General features: G+C 62.9%; 1 protein-coding gene across 1 annotated transcript; it reads right to left on the bottom strand.

Annotated features, from left to right (window-relative positions):
* Positions 1-12,979: 12,979 nt before the first annotated feature.
* LOC144246103 (sialoadhesin-like) lies at positions 12,980-15,593 on the bottom strand. Its single transcript, XM_077782546.1, has 5 exons — positions 15,566-15,593; positions 14,999-15,295; positions 14,574-14,673; positions 13,771-13,843; positions 12,980-13,222 (listed from the first exon to the last, which is right to left on the bottom strand). The coding sequence occupies exons 1-5, from the start codon at positions 15,591-15,593 to the stop codon at positions 13,205-13,207; spliced, it is 516 nt and encodes a 171-aa protein (XP_077638672.1). The 3' UTR covers positions 12,980-13,204.
* Between the last annotated feature and the right edge of the window lie 571 nt (positions 15,594-16,164).

The raw sequence follows: 16,164 nt of genomic DNA, 5'->3' as shown, positions 1-16,164 counted from the left end.
CGATGATTTTAGGGGGGGTGGCGGGGACGCGGGGGTGGCGGGGTGGGGGGGTTCGGGAGGGGAAAGGGAGGCCGAGGGGAGGGAGCTGCGGAGGAAGCGGCCGGGGGTGGGACCGGAGAAGAAGCCGGGTCCTTATTCCTCCGGCCCGGCCCTCCCCCGCCGCCGCGCTCCGCTGCGCATCCCCCGGCGGCCGCCGCCGGAGCCGGCCCCGGGGAGCGAGCGGCCGAGCCCCCGCCGCACCGGGGAGCGGCTGCGGGGAGAGCGGCAGGGGAGGGAAAAAGCCGATTTTAAATTAACGGCTCGGTACAGACGCAATTTCCTGCCCTCCCGGTCTGTGACACCGATTGGTAAACAAAGAGCCCCCTCGGCGGCCGCTGCCCGGCTCCGAGAGCGGCGGCTCCGCTTCCCGGTTCCTTCTCGGGGGGCTCACCCTAGGGACCCCCGCCCAGCCCGGCCAGCGCCGCCAGAGGTGGCAACAAAAAAAAAAAGAAATCCCCCGGCCCCGGTGGGCGCTGCCCCTCCCCGGGCCGGGCGGGGGTCGGGGAGCTCCGGTCCCGCTGCCCCGCAGCTACCGGGGGAGTCCCCGCTGCTACCGGGGTTCCCCCAGTGCCGCCGCGGGAGACCCCCGAAATTCCCTGATCCGGCACAGCCGCTCCTGAGCACCGGCACCGGCACCGAGCGGGGCGGCTCCCGGTTCCCAGCTGGCAGCGCCGGTGTGTGCGGGGCTGTCCCGGGGGTCTCCCCCGCCTCGGGGGGCTCCGTTCCGCCGCCGTCGCCGCACCGGGGTAAAACCGGGCGGAAAAAGCGGCGGCGGCGGCCGCGGTTCTTCCCCGGGGGTGGCCGCCCCCGTTCCCGGTGCTGCCTGGAATCGGAACGGTTCTAACGGCGGCGGATTACAAAAGAAATAAATTCAATTTAAGCAAAAGCAGCCCCGAGATTTCGTAGCCCCCTGCGCTCCGCCGCACCCACGGCCCGGTACCGGGCACCGCCACGGGTTGGGGGGTCCGCAGGGGTCTGGGTACGGCCCGGGCACCGGGTAGAGCCCGGTAGAGGCGCGGGGTGCCCGGTTTAGGCTCTGGCGGACACCGGGAGTTCAAGGCCTTGGGCTGGAGCGGCCGCTGGATGTCCGAGCCTGCCGCGGCCTGGGCCCGTCCCTGAAATAACCGGAACAGCACGGGCAAAACAGCAGGGAAAATATAAAAAAGAAAATTTTAAAGGAAAAAATCGAATTAAACGACAAAAAGACCCCGGTAGGAATAAGGAAAGTAAAAAGAATGAAATCCAAAGGGGGGAAAAGGGAAGGAAATAAAGCGAACGAAAAAGGCCGAGCGGGGAGAGCGCAGGGGTCGGGCCCTGCTCAAGGCCGGTGGTCCCGGGCCGCAGCCCCGGTTCTGCGGGGCCCGGAGGGGCGGGCGGGGACGGAGTCGCCGCTCCGGGGAAGGTGCTGGCGGCCAGAAACGATTCCCGGCTCCCCGTTCCCCGTTCCCGGTTCTCCAACTCCCGGGGCTGCGGCAGGGCCCGGGCCGGACAACCGGACAGCCAGACAACCGGACAACCGGACAACCGGACAGCCAGACAGCCGGACAGCCAGACAGCCAGACAGCCGGACAACCGGACAACCGGACAGCCGGACAACCGGACAACCGGACAGCCGGACAGCCGGACAGCCGGACAGCCGGGCTCCGCCGTGCCCCGCCACCGGGCCCGGCGGTGGATGCGCCGCCAACCAAGGATTTTTAACGAAAACGAGGAAAATTACCCCAAACGCAGCCCGCCCTGCGGCCTCAGCCCCCCAGGGCCGCGGGGAAAGGCTGCGGGCCGGTCCCACCGGGAAGACGAATCGCCCGGGAGCTGCTGGAACGGGAAATCCTCTTTTCGCCGAGCCCCGGCCCCGAGCGGCGGCTGAGGCCGCGGAACGAGCGGCGGAGAAGCGGCGCCGGTGCCCGCTAAGCCGCCGGTGCCCGCTCAGCCCCCGCCGCCTCCTCACGGCTCCCGCTCCTTTCCTGCGGTTGTTTTTTGGTTTTTTTTATTTTCCTTTTGTTTTGTTTGTTTGGTTTCTTTTTGGTTGTTGTTGTTTTCCCGTTATCCCCACGATTAACGGGAATTATAACGGGAAGGGATTTGCTCCGGGAGAAGGGGAAACGGGGAAAAGGGGGAAACAGCGGCTGCGAGCTGCCGGGAAAGGGAAGCGACGAGATCCTCAGAACCAACAATTTTATAAAAAGAACGCTAATTTAAAAATCCCCATTTTTATCGTCAGCTTGTTGCTGTTTTCGGGTCGGCTTTAGCGCCGTTGTTGTTGTTTTAATTAGCGTTACAATTAGCGTTATTAGCGGCACTATTAGCCTGGCCATTATTAGCGCCCTTCCTATCGCTGTCATCAGCGCGATCGGCGATATCAGCGCGATTGATCGCTGATTTTATGATCAATATTCCCGTTTTTTCCTCGCTCCCGCCGCCCTGCCGAGCACACCCAGCCCAGCCAAGCCCGGCCCGGGCTGTGGGAGCGGCCGCGTTCTCCCGGAGCATCCCCGTTCCCGGCGAGCCCCCGCCCCGCTCCTCGCCGCTCCGGAGGTGGAAAAAAATCCCGAAAAAACCGGAATTCCTCGGTTTTCCCGCTTTAGAGAGGGATCCGCACCCCTCCCCGCTGCTCCCGGTGCACCGGAGGTGGAGGTAAGGCCAGGCTCGGGGCGCTCGGCTCGGCCCCGGGCCTGCGGAGCCGCGGCTTCCCCCGGGACCGGACCGGCCGCTCCCGGTGCGGCCCGGGCTCGGAGGGCACCGGGAGGGGACATTTCGCCTTGTCCCCGCCAAGGAACGGCTGCCCCGGGGACAGCCCCCGGTGGGGACCCCGCCGAGGGACCCCCGGGCCGGGCCCGGAACGGAGCGGGGCCTCGGCGGCAGCGGGGACAGCGGCGGCGACACCGGGAGACTGCGTGGGGACACCGCGGGGACACGGGGGACACTGAGGGGACACCGGGGACTGAGAGGGGACACCGAGGACGGTGAAAGGACACGGGGGAACCGTGAAGGGACACGGGGGGACCGTGAGGGGACACCGGGGACGGTGAAAGGACACGGGGGAACCGTGAAGGGACACGTGGGAACCGTGAAAACACGGGGGAACCGTGGAGGGACACGGGGGGACCGTAAGGGGACACCGGGGGCCTTGAGGGGACACGGCCACCGTGAGAGGACACCGGGGACCGTGAAAAGACACGGGGGAACCGTGAAGGGACACGAGGGGACACTGAGGGGACACCGGGAACTGGGAAGGGACACGGGGGGACCGTGAAAATGCGGGGGGACACTGAGGGGACACCGGGGACTGAGAGGGGACACCGAGGACGGTGAAAGGACACGGGGGAACCGTGGAGGGACACGGGGGGACCGTGAAAACATGGGAGGACCGTGAGGGGACACCGGGGGCCTTGAAGGGACACGGCCACCGTGAGGGGACACCGGGCACGGTGAAAAGACACGGGGGAACTGTGAAGGGACACGAGGGGACCGTGAAAGGACACGGGGAAACCGTGAAGGGACACGAGGGGACACTGAGGGGACACCGGGAACTGGGAAGGAACACGGGGGGACACTGAGGGGACACGGGGGGATCGTGAGGGGACTCGTGGGGACACGGGCCTGGGAGGGGACACGGGGGACGGTGAAGGGACACCGGGGAACTGCGAAAACACGGGAGGACACTGAGAGGACACCGGGGACGGTGAAAACACGGGAGGACCGTGAGGGGACAACGGGAACAGTGAGGGGACACCAGGAACTGTGAAGGGACACGGGGGGGACACTGAGGGGACACGGGGGACGGTGGAGGGACACGGGAGAACTGCAAAAACACGGGGGGACACTGAGGGGACACCGAGGACGGTGGAGGGACACGGGAGGAGCGTGAGGGGACACCGGGGACGGTGAGGGGACACGGGGGGACCGTGAAAACACGGGAGGACCGTGAGGAGACACCGGGGGCCTTGCGGGACACGGGGGGACACTGAGGGGACACGAGGGACTGTGAAGGGACACGGGAGGAGCGTGAGGGGACACGGGGGGACCGTTAAAACACGGGGGGACGCTGAGGGGACACCGGGGATTGTGGGGGACACCGGAGACCTTGAAGGGACACAGGGGGACCGTGAAAGGACACGGGGGGGACCGTGAGGAAACACCGGGAACTGTGAAGGGACACGGGGGGACACTGAGGGGACACGGGGGGATCGTGAGGGGACTCGTGGGGACACGGGCCTGGGAGGGGACACGGGGGGACTGTGAGAAAACCCTGAGGGACTGCACGGGGACACGGGGGGACTGTGCGGGGACAGAGGGGGACAGAGTGGGGACACCCAGAGATGTTTGGGGACACGGGGGTTCCGTGTGGGGACACGGAGGGACTGGGGACAACACGGGGAAGCCGTGAAAAACACGGGGGGGGGGGGGGGGGGACGGTGCGGAGCTGTTTGGGGACACCCAGAGATGTTTGGGGACACGGGAGGACTGTGTGGGGACACGCGGGGCACGAAAACACGAGGGGAGCGTGAGGGGACACGAGGGGATTTTATGGGAACTGTGTGGGGACAAGGGCAAAAAAACCCAGGGGACTGTGAGGGGACAACGGGGACACTGTGAGGGGACATCGGGCAAAAGCCCGGGGTACTGTGAGGGGACACGGGGGGACAGGGAGGGGACAGCAAGGGACACCAGGGCAATGCCCACGGGTGCCGGGTCCCCTGGGTGGCGGGTTTGGGGTGGCTCGGTGGCTTTTGGGGACACCAGGGTGGCCGGGGGCGAGTGGCACCGGGGCACCGTGCAGGGACACGGTGGGTGCCTTTTGTCACCGTGTCGCAGCCCCGGGGCCACCCTCGCGTGTCGCCGAGCCCGCCGGGCCCGCGCTGAGCCCGGGCAGCGCCGGTTTCGTTACCGGAGCGGCCGCGCCCGGGGAATCCGGGGTGTCCCCGGTGGGGGAGGTTTGGGGACACCCCCCCACGCCTTGGGGACACCCCAGCCGCGGGTGTGGCTGTCCCCAAGGCCGCCAGGCTGTCCCGAGGGTGACCGCGCTGCTCCCGGCCCGGCCCGGCCGCGCCCGCCCGGATAAAAAGGAATGAAACGAAATTAAAAGGGAATCAACGAAATCGGGGGGTCCCGGTGCCGCGGAACCCCTGGGCACCCCCGCCCCGACACCGGGCCCGGGGCCGAGCCCGCCGGCACCGGGGGGACCCGGCCCGCGCCGCCACCCGGGCTGCCCCCACCCCAAACGGGAGCGGGGCCGCGGGGCCGGGATCCTAAACCTGGGTCCTAAATCTGGGATCCTAAATCTGGGTCCTAAATCTGGGATCCTAAACCTGGGTCCTAAATCTGGGATCCTAAACCTGGGGTCCTAAATCTGGGATCCTAAACCTGGACCCTAAAACTGGGGTCCTAAATCTGGGATCCTAAACCTGGATCCTAAATCTGGGATCCTAAACCTGGACCCTAAAACTGGGATGCTAAAACTGAGATCCCTAAAACTGGGGTCCCAAAACTGGAGTCCCGTTCCTGCGGTCCTAAACCTGGGATCCTAAACCTGTGATCCTAAACCTGTGATCCTAAATCTGGGGTCCTAAATCTGTGATCCTAGAACTGAGATCCTAAACCTGGGGTCCAAAAACTGGGATCCTAAACCTGGGATTCTAAACCTGGGGTCCTAAAACTGGGATTCTAAACCTGAGATCGTAAACATGGGATCCTAAAACTGAGATTTTAAACCTGGGATCCTAAAACTGGGATCCTAAACCCGAGATCCTAAACATGGGATCCTAAAACAGAGATTCTAAAGCTTGGATCTTAAACCTGGGATCCTAAACCTTGGTTCCTAAAACTGAGATCCCTAAAACTGGGCTCCTAAACCGGGGGTCCTAAAATTGGGATCCTAAAACTGGAGTACTAAATCTGGGATGCTAAACCTGGGATCCTAAAACTGGAGTCCCGTTCCTGGGGTCCTAAACCTCGGGTCTTAAACCTGGGATCCTAAACCTGGGGTCCTAAACCTGGGATCCTAAACCTGGGATCCTAAAACTGGGCTCCTAAACCGGGGGATCCTAAAATTGGGATCCTAAACCTGAGATCTTAAACGTTGGATCCTGAACCTGGGGTCCCGTTCCTGGCATCCTAAAACTGGGATCTTAAAACTGGGGTCCCGATTCTGGAATTTTAAAATTGGGATCCCGTTCCTGGGATCCTAAACCTGGGGTCCTAAATCTGCAATCCTAAAACTGGGATCCTAAACCTGGGATCCTAAATCTGGGATCCCTAAAACTGGGGTCCTAAACCTGGGATCCTAAATCTGGCGTCCTAAATCTGAGGTCCTGATCCTGGGATCATAAAACTGGGTTCCTAAATCTGGGTTCCTAAATCTGGGATCTTAAACCTGGGATCCTAAACCTGGGATCCATAATTTGAGATCCTAAATCTGAGATCCCTAAACCTGGGATCCTAAACCTGGGATCCCAAACATGGGATCCTAAACCTGGGATCCTAAAACTGAGACTCTAAACCTGGGGTCCTGATCCTGGGGTCATAAAACTGGGGTCCTGATTCTGGGATCCCAAACCTCAGATCCCGCTCCTGGGATCCCTCTCCTGTGGTGCTCCCGCTCCTGGGATCCTAAAACTGTGATCCTAAAACTGGGATTTTAAACCTGGGATCCCAAATCTGGGATCGTAAACCTGGGATTGTAAAAGTGGGATCCTAAATTGGGATCCTAAACCTGGGATCCTAAAACTGGCGTCCTAAAATTGGGATCCTAAACCTGAGATCCTAAACCTGGGGTCCTAAAGCTGGGGTCCTAAACCTCAGATCCCACTCCTGGGATCCTAAATCTGGGATCCTAAAGCTGGGGTCCTAAACCTCAGATCCCACTCCTGGGATCCTAAATCTGGGATCCTAACCTGGGATCCTAAAGCTGGGGTCCCCTCCCGCAGCACCCCGATTCCCAGGATCCCCCGTGTCCCCTCGCACGGTGGCAGTGCCACCAGGGTCCCCAGGAGCGGGGAGCGGGGGGGGCCGAACCCCCTCACTGCCCATGGATCCCGTGGAAGGGGTAAACTGAGGCACGCTTCACATCTGGGAGGGTTTGGGGGGACAGAGCCCCCCCAGAACTCCTCCCGCTTCCCACGGCACGGGGGGCTGGAGTGGGGACAAGGGACACGCAGGGGACATGCAGGGGACACAGAGGGGACACAGAGGGGACACACAAGGGACACGCAGGGGACACTGCTGGGGACACACAGGGGACACATAAGGGACACACAGGGGACACGCAGGGGACACGCAGGGGACACGCAGGGGACACAGAGGGGACACAGAGGGGACACACAAGGGACACAGAGGGGACATGCAGGGGACACGCAGGGGACACTGCTGGGGACACTGCTGGGGTCACACAGGGGACACACAAGGGACATGCAGGGGACACAGAGGGGACACAGAGGGGACACAGAGGGGACACACAAGGGACACGCAGGGGACACGCAGGGGACACGCAGTGGACACTGCTGGGGACACTGCTGGGGTCACACAGGGGACATGCAGGGGACATGCAGGGGACACAGAGGGGACACAGAGGGGACACACAAGGGACACACAGGGGACACATAAGGGACACACAGGGGACACGCAGGGGACACGCAGGGGACATGCAGGGGACACGCAGGGGACACGCAGGGACACACAGGGGACACATAAGGGACACACAGGGGACACGCAGGGGACACGCAGGGGACACTGCTGGGGACACTGCTGGGGTCACACAGGGGACACACAAGGGACACACAGGGGATACATAAGGGACTCACAGGGGACACGCAGGGGACACTGCTGGGGACACCCCGGGCGGGCTGTGGTGGCCGGAGGAGTCCTGGGGGGACCCCAAAGGGGACAATGGGGTTGTCCCCAGATGTCCCCAGATGTCCCCAGAGAATTTCCACATCCCGCCCTGCTGGGATCCAGAGGGGCCCAGGGAGGGACACGGGTGTGACATCGGGGTGGGGACACTGTGACACCGCTCACACGGATGTCACACTGCATGGGGACAGTGTGGCACTGCTCAAAGTGTGTCACCCTGCATGGGGACACCACAACATTGTCCCCACAGAGGGTCACACCTGCATGGGGACAGTGTGACATACTTCACCCTGCATGGGGACACTGTGACACCACTCAAAGTGTGTCACACCTGCATGGGGACACCACAACATTGTCCCCACAGAGGGTCACACCTGCATGGGGACAATGTGACACCACTCACAGGTGGTCACACCTGTGTGGGGACAATGTGACACCGCTCACGGGGGCCTCATTGTGGGGACACTGTGACACCATTCCCAGAGGCCACCCTGCATGGAGACAGTGTGACACCACTCACAGCAGGTCACACCTCCATGGGGACAATGTGACACCACTCACAGGTGGTCACACCTGTGTGGGGACAGTGTGACAGTGCTCAAAGCAGGTCACACCTGCATGGGGACACTGTGACACTGCTCTCCGTGGGTCACCCTGCATGGGGACAATGTGACACTGCTCACAGAGGGTCACACCTGTGTGGGGACAATGTGACACTGCTCAAAGCAGGTCACACCTGCATGGGGACAGTGTGACACTGCTCACGGGTGGTCACACCTGCATGGGGACAATGTGACAGTGCTCTCAGTGTGTCACCCTACATGGGAACACTGTGACACTGCTCAAAGAGAGGTCACCCTCCATGGGGACAATGTGACACTGCTCACAGGGGGTCACACCTGTGTGGGGACACCGTGACATCCTTCACCCTGCATGGGGACACTGTGACACTGCTCACAGGGGGTCACCCCTGTGTGGGGACACTGTGACACTGCTCACAGGGGGTCACACCTGTGTGGTGACACTGTGACACCACTCACAGTGGGCCACACCTCCATGGGGACACCGTGACCCTCTGACACGGCTGTCACCCTCCATGGGACCACCACACACGCAGCGGCCCCGCCAGGAGCCACCAGCTCCGCTGTCCCCTCCTGTCCCCTCCTGTCCCCCCCGCCGCCCGTCCGGGATTAGGGGCGGGCGGCAAATCCCGGCCCCGCTGCACCGGGCGGGGCCGAGCACGTTCCCGGCGCCGGTGGCAAATCCGTGGCCTCCGGTTCACCCCCGGTGCCGCGGCCCCGCCGGGCTCCATGTGACCGGGGGATTTGGCTCAGCGCGGCTCAGAGAGCGCCCGGAGGTAACCGCTGGCACCGTGCCCGCCGCAGGGCTGGCACGGGTCAAAGCAGCCGGGGAACCCGGCTCCTGCAGGGCTGGCACGGGATAAAACACCCGGGCACCGCAATTCCTGCAGGGCTGGCACGGGTTAGAGCAGCCTGGCACCGCAATTCCTGCAGGCTGGCACGGATTAAAGCAGCCGGGCACCGCAATTCCTGCAGGGCTGGCACGGGTTAAAGCAGCCGGGCACCGCAATTCCTGCAGGGCTGGCACGGGTTAAAGCAGCCGGGCACTTCAGTTCCTGAAGGGCTGGCACGGGTTAAACCACGCGGGCAACTCAGTTCCTGCAGGGCTGGCACGGGATAAAACACCCGGGCACCGCAATTCCTGCAGGGCTGGCACGGGTTAAAGCAGCCTGGCACCGCAATTCCTGCAGGCTGGCACGGGTTAAAGCAGCCTGGCACCGCAATTCCTGCAGGCTGGCACGGGTTAAAGCAGCCTGGCACCGCAATTCCTGCAGGGCTGGCACGGGTTAGAGCAGCCTGGCACCACAATTCCTGCAGGGCTGGCACGGGTTAGAGCAGCTCCAGGCCGGATGGAGACCCCAGACCCGCCGGGATCACCCCAAGCCGCTTCCCTGAGCCCCCCAAACCCCGGGATCCCCCCGCGCTGCGGGAACAGCCGGGATCTCCTCCCGCTCCCGGGGCCGGCTCGGCAGCCCCCAGCAGCCACCCCGATCCCGATCCCGATCCTGACCCTGATCCCGATCCTGATCCCAATCCCAATCCCAATCCTGCTCCCCGCCCTGATCCCGATACCTATCCCGATCGCAATCGTGATCCCAATCCCACTCCCACTCCTGATCCCGACCCCAATCCTGATCCGACTCCTGATCCCAATCCCGATCCCAATCCCGATCCCAATCCTGATCCCAATCCAAATCCGAATCCGAATCCGAATCCCAATCCCAATCCCGATCCCGATCCCGATCCCGATCCCGATCCCGATCCCGATCCCGATCCTGATCCCGATCCCAATCCCACTCCCGATCCCGACCCCACTCCTGATCCCAATCCCTATCCTGCTCCCCGCCCCGATCCCGATACTTATCCTGATCGCGATCCCGATCCCAACCCCACTCCCCATCCTGCTCCCCACCCCAATCCCGTTCCCAATCCTGGTCCTGATCCAAATCCGGATCTCGACCTCAATCCTGACCCCGATCCCAATCCCAATCTCAATCCCGCTCCCAGTCCCGATCCTGCTCCTGCTCTGGATCCTGACTACGATCCCAATTCCGATCCCGCTCCTGATCCCAACCCCAATCCCCATCCCACTCGCAATCCCACTCCCACTCCCACTCCCAACCCCACTCCCAATACTAATCCTAATCATAATCCCAATCCCAATCCCAATCCCAATCCCAATCCCAATCCCAATCCCAATCCCAATCCCAATCCCAATCCCCAGCCTTCTCCATTAGGGATCCAGGTTGGAATTCCCGAGCCAGGAAAGCGGGAGGAAGAGGAGAAGGAGAGGGGGGAAGAGGAGGAGGAGGGGGAGAAAGAAGAGGAGGAGGAGAAGAGGAGGAGGAGGAAGAGGAGGAGAAGGAGGAGGAGGAAGAAAAGGAGCAGAAGGAGGATGAGGAGGAGGATGAGGATGAGGAGGATGAGGAGGAGGAGGAAGAAGAGAAGGAGAAAGAAGAGGAGAAAGAGGAGGAGGAGAAGGAGGAGGAGGGGGAGGAGGAGGAGGAGGAGGAGAAGGAGAAGCAGAATGAGAAGGAGGATGAGGATGAGGAGGAGGAAGAGGAGGAGGAGGAGGAGCAGGAGGAGGAGGAGGAGGATGAGGATGAGGATGAGGATGAGGATGAGGATGAGGATGAGGATGAGGAGAAGGATGAGGAGGATGGGGAGGAGGAGGAGGAGGAAGAAGAGAAACAGAAGGAAGAGGAGGAGGAGGAAGAAGAGAAGAAGGAAGAGGAGGAGGAGGAGGAGATGGAGGAGGAGGGGGAGGAGGAGGAGGAAGATGATGAGGATGAGGATGAGGATGACGATGAGGATGAGGATGACGATGAGGATGAGGAGAAGGAGGAGGAGGATGGGGAGGAGGAGGAAGAAGAGAAAGAGAAGGAAGAGGAGGAGGAGGAAGAGATGGAGGAGGAGGAGGAGGATGAGGAGAAGGAGAAGGAGGAAGAGGAGAAGGAGGAGGAGGAGGAGGAGAAGAAGAGGAGGAGGAGAAGAAGAGGAGGAGGAGGAGGAGGAGAAGGAGGAGGAGGAGGAGGAGGGCCGGGCCCCGCGCCGGGGCTCGGCGGGCGCAGGTGGCCGAGGAGGACGCGCGGTGGTGGCGCTGGCGGCGGTGGCTCCGCAGCGGAGGGTCCCTGGAAAGGTGACCGCCAGCCCGGGGCGGGGAGCGGCCGGGTCACCGTGTCACCGGGCGGGCGCAGGTGACCGAGTCTGACCCCGCTGCCCCTCGGTGCTCGCGGGGACGGCGGCGGGGAGGCGGCGCTGGCGCGGGGGGGAGGGTTGGTGACACCACCCTGTCGCCTCCGTGCTGTCACCACCCTGCCAGAGAGCTGCCACCACCCCGCCACCCTGCTCGTGACCCTGCCACCACCCTGCTGCTGGCCGTGGGCGGAGTGGGGACAGGGATGGGGACACGGGTGGGGACAGGGACGGGGACAATGATGGGGACACAGGTGGGGACAATGAGAGAAGAGGGGACAGGGACGGGGACAGAGATGGGGACAGGGATGGGGACAATGACAAAAGAGGAGACATGGGTGGGGACAATGAGAGAAGAGGGGACATGGGTGAGGACAGGGATGGGGACACAGGTGGGGACAATGAGAGAAAAGAGGACAGGGATGGGGACAGGGATGGGGACAGTGAGAGAAGAGGGGACAGGAATGGAGACAGGGATGGGGACAGGAATGGGGACAATGAGAGAAGAGGGGACAGGGGTGGGGACAGGGATGGGGACAGGGATGGGGACAGGGACAGGGACAATGAGAGAAGAGAGGACAGGAATGGAGACAGGGATGGGGACAGGAATGGGGACAGGAATGGGGACAGGGATGGGGACACGGGTGAGGATAATGAGAGAAGAGGGGACACGGGTGGGGACAAGGATGGGACAGGAGATGAGGATGGGGACAAGGATGAGGGCAGGAATGGGGACAGCAATGGGGACAGAGATGGGACTGGAGAAAAGGATGGGGACAAGGGTGGGGACAGCAATGGGGACACAGATGGGGATGGGGACAGGGATGGGGACAGGGATGGGACCGGAGGTGGCGCCTGGGGCTGGAAATGGGGATGGGGACAGACACCAGCGCTGACACGGGAGCAGGACTGGGGACACGGACAGGGACCAGTGACAAGGATGGGGACAGCCCAGCACCCTGCTCCGGCGCGGGATTAAACACCCATGGGACCCCCGATCCCAAAACCGCCCCATTCCCGGGAAGCTCCAGCTCCACATCCCAAAGCCCCATCCCCGCGGCCGTGGCCAGGTCTGGTGGCGAGGTGGCCGCAGAGTGACCTCTAATGGCAGCGGGGACACGGCCAGAGGGGACACGGCCAGAGGGGACACCGCCAGCTGCCACCATCAAGCAGAGTCCCCAGCCCCAGGTCCCCTCACCCCAGGCACCGAGGGGACACGGGTGGCTTGGGACACGAGTGGATCGGGACCCCCGTGTCCCCCTCTCCAAGGGGACACCGGGATGGATGGCAGGGAAAAGGGACAGCTGGTGACAAACAGGACGTTCCCAGCACCGGGAGGTTGGATTTTATTCTTGTCCCGGGATTTCCCAGCCCGGAGGTGTCACCGGTGGCGCCTGGCACGTGAGGTGGTGACAAGGGTCCATCGGGAAGGGACAAAGGGCTGGAATGGGGCTGGGGGATCCCAGGGGGAGTCCCTGGATCCAGCCAGGAATGGGAAATTCCAGCGGCCACAGCCGGCCTGGCGTCCAAGAGCCAGCGGGTCAGGATGCTCCATCCATCTGGAAAAGGGTGGGAGAGGCTGGGGACATCCTGTCCGTGTCTGGGGACACCCTGCCCATGTCTGGGGACATTCTGTCCATGGTTGGGGACACCATGCCTGTGTCTGGGGACATTCTGTCCATGGCTGGGGACACCCTGCCCATGGTTGGGGACATTCTGTCCATGGCTGGGGACACCCTGCCCATGGCTGGGGACATTCTGTCCATGGCTGGGGACACCTTGTCTGTGTCTGGGGACACCCTGCCCACGGCTGGGGACACTCCATGGGGACAGAGGACATCCCGGGAGGGGCTGCCATCCCTCTGTGCCATGGAGCCCCTCTGGAATGAGGCTGGGTGGGAATTCTGGGTCCCCACATGGCTCTGTCCCTCCTGTCCCTGTGACAGTGACAGCCATGGCAGTGGTGGCACCACGGGGCCACCAGGCCGGGCCGGATCCCGAATCCACATCCCATTCCCTCAGCGGGGAAGGGACACCCCGAGAGCCCAGGAGACCCCAGGGCTGTCCCCACTGATGTCCCCAGGGCTGTACCCACTGATGTCCCCACCTGTGGCAGGTCCTGTTTGCTCCTCAGCTCCAGGGTGTCCTCGGCACGGGACCAGCTCCGGAACTTCCTGATCCTGGCAGGGAGCACAGGGAGCTGCCACCACCCCGGGGTCCTTGTCACTGTGCCAGGGTCACTGTCCCACCACCCCGGGGTCCTTGTCACCGTGCTGGGGTCACCATCCCACCACCGAGGTGTCCTTGTCACCGTGCCAGGGTCCCTGTGCCACCTGGGGTCCTTGTCCCTCCATCCCAGAGTCCCTGTCCCACCATGGGGTCACTGTCCCCTGACTCTGGGATCCCTGTGCCACCCTGGGGTCCCTGTTCCCCCACCCTTGGGGTCCTTTCCATGACATTGGGGTCACTGTCCCACCACCTTGCGGTCCCTGTTCTCCCACCCTGGGGTCCCTGTCCCTACACCAAGACCCTTGTCCTGATGCCAGGGTCCTTGTCCCTTGACCCCATGGTCCCTGTCCTCCCCTGGGGTCCCTGTCCCCCCACCCCAGGGTCCTTGTGCCACCATCTCAGTGTCCCTGTCCCCTGATCCTGTGGTCCCTGTGCCACCCTGGGGTCCCTGTCCCCCTCTGGGGTCCCTGTCCACCCACCCCAGGGTCCCTGTGCCATCTTGGTGTCCCTGACCACCATCCCAGGGTCCCTGTGCCATCTTGGTGTCCCTGTCCCCCATCCCAGGGTCCCTGTGCCATCTTGGTGTCCCTGTCCCCCATCCCAGGGTCCCTGTGCCACCCTGGGGTCCCTGTGCCACCCCGGTGTCCCTGTCCCCCCACGCTGCCCCATCCAGGACGTCACCTGGGCCACACCTTCACGGCCAGCAGGGCCACGATGGCGATGGCCACGATGGCCACGAGGAGCCCGGACAGGACGCGGAAGGTCCACAGGTGGCTGAGAACTGGGGACAGAGGTGGGGTCAGTGCCAGCAGGACGCCCCAGACCTCGGGGCACCCCGAAAGGGGTGAAGGGGACCCTGGGGTGACAAAATGGGGGACAGGCAGGCAGCATTTGGGGTGAAGACACACGTGGGGGCAAGTCACAGCTGCCACTGTCCCCCGTCCTAAAGGCCACCCTGTTGTGGGCAGGAGATGTCCCCAACACAGCCACCAGTGCCACCCTCCTATTTTGCCCTCTGACCCATTCCATTGTCCCATCCCCTTCCCCACTTCCAGGAAATTTTTTTAGGATTTCCACGCCCCCGTTGAAGGTCCGGCCCCACTCACTGTGGACGTCGAGGTCAGCGCTGGCCGTGGCGTTGCCCAGCGCGTTGGTGGCCACGCAGACGTAGCGTCCCCCGGCCCCCGTCCCCGCGGCCACCAGCTCCACGCGCAGGGCGTTGTGCGAGGGGGTGGCCCGGATCCCGGGGGTGACAGCGGGGGACAGGCTGGTGGCCAGGAGGTGGCCGCGGTGGTGCAGGGCCAGCCAGGAGGGCGGGTGGCTCTGGGCTGTGCACAGCACGATGGCCCCGCGCCCGTTCTGGTTCTCCAGGAAGGTGCTCACCGAGACGGCCCGAGGAGGGTCTGTGAGGGGACAGCCAGGGTGGCAGTGGGGACACGGGCGGGGACAGCCCCCAGCTGGCCTGGGTGGCCACCAGAAGTGGTTTAAAGTGGCCCTGGATTTGTCCCACTCCGCTCGTCCCGGAGCCGGGGGATTCAAACCCTCTCTGGTGTTTGTCGTGCCACCCCCAAGCTGGAGAATCTTCCTGATTTGGAGCTTCTGGGCTCCGAATCTGATTTTTGAGGGGCAATCCTAAAAAAAACCCCAAATCCCTTTCCCAAAAGCTTCCTAACGCATCCCTCCTCCCGCCTGGATCACCATCACACCCTCTCCAGCCCTTTGCTCCACCTCCAGCTGCAGAACCCCTCAGCTTAGAGCTTTTTGGCTCCAAAGCCAACTTCTGAAGGATCAATCCTAAAAAAACCCAAAATCCCCTTCCCCAGGTCACCAAGAACTTCCTAACTCATCCCTTCTCCATCCTGCATCATCTCCATCCATCCAAGCCTTGGTGGCTTCCCATGTTCCTCAGCCCCTCATTCCACACCCAGCCAGAGAATTCCTCCATTTTGGTGCATTTTGGCCCCAAATCTGCATTTATAAAAACCCCAAATCCCCTTCCCCAGGTCACCAAGAGCTTTCTAACTCATCCCTTCTCCATCCTGCATCATCCCCACCCCATCCATCCCCACCCTGGTGGCTTCCCGTGTTCTCCAGCTCCTCATTCCACACCCAGCCAGAGAATTCCTCTGTTTTGGAGCATTTTGACCCCAAATCTGCCTTAAAAAAAACCCCAAATCCCCTTCCCCAGGTCAGCAAGATCTTCCTAACTCATCCCTTCTCCATCCTGGATCATCCCCATCCATCCAAGCCCTGGTGGCTTCCCATGTTCCTC

Source organism: Lonchura striata, chromosome 4 (assembly GCF_046129695.1).
Source record: "Lonchura striata isolate bLonStr1 chromosome 4, bLonStr1.mat, whole genome shotgun sequence".
In the NCBI taxonomy this organism is placed as follows: Eukaryota; Metazoa; Chordata; class Aves; order Passeriformes; family Estrildidae; genus Lonchura; species Lonchura striata.
The sequence above is the reverse complement of the archived record's forward strand: the minus strand, read 5'-3'. Positions and strand labels throughout refer to the sequence as shown.

What these genes read in the sequence shown, in the direction of transcription:
- LOC144246103 (XM_077782546.1), bottom strand. Translation starts at nt 15,593, where the DNA reads ATGGTGATCCAGGCGGGAGGAGGGATGC. An exon ending in CGCTGACCTCGACGTCCACA is followed by an intron (nt 14,674 to 14,998) that starts GTGAGTGGGGCC and finishes CTCTGTCCCCAG; the next exon opens with TTCTCAGCCACCTGTGGACC. An exon ending in GCCGTGAAGGTGTGGCCCAG is followed by an intron (nt 13,844 to 14,573) that starts GTGACGTCCTGG and finishes GCTCCCTGCCAG; the next exon opens with GATCAGGAAGTTCCGGAGCT.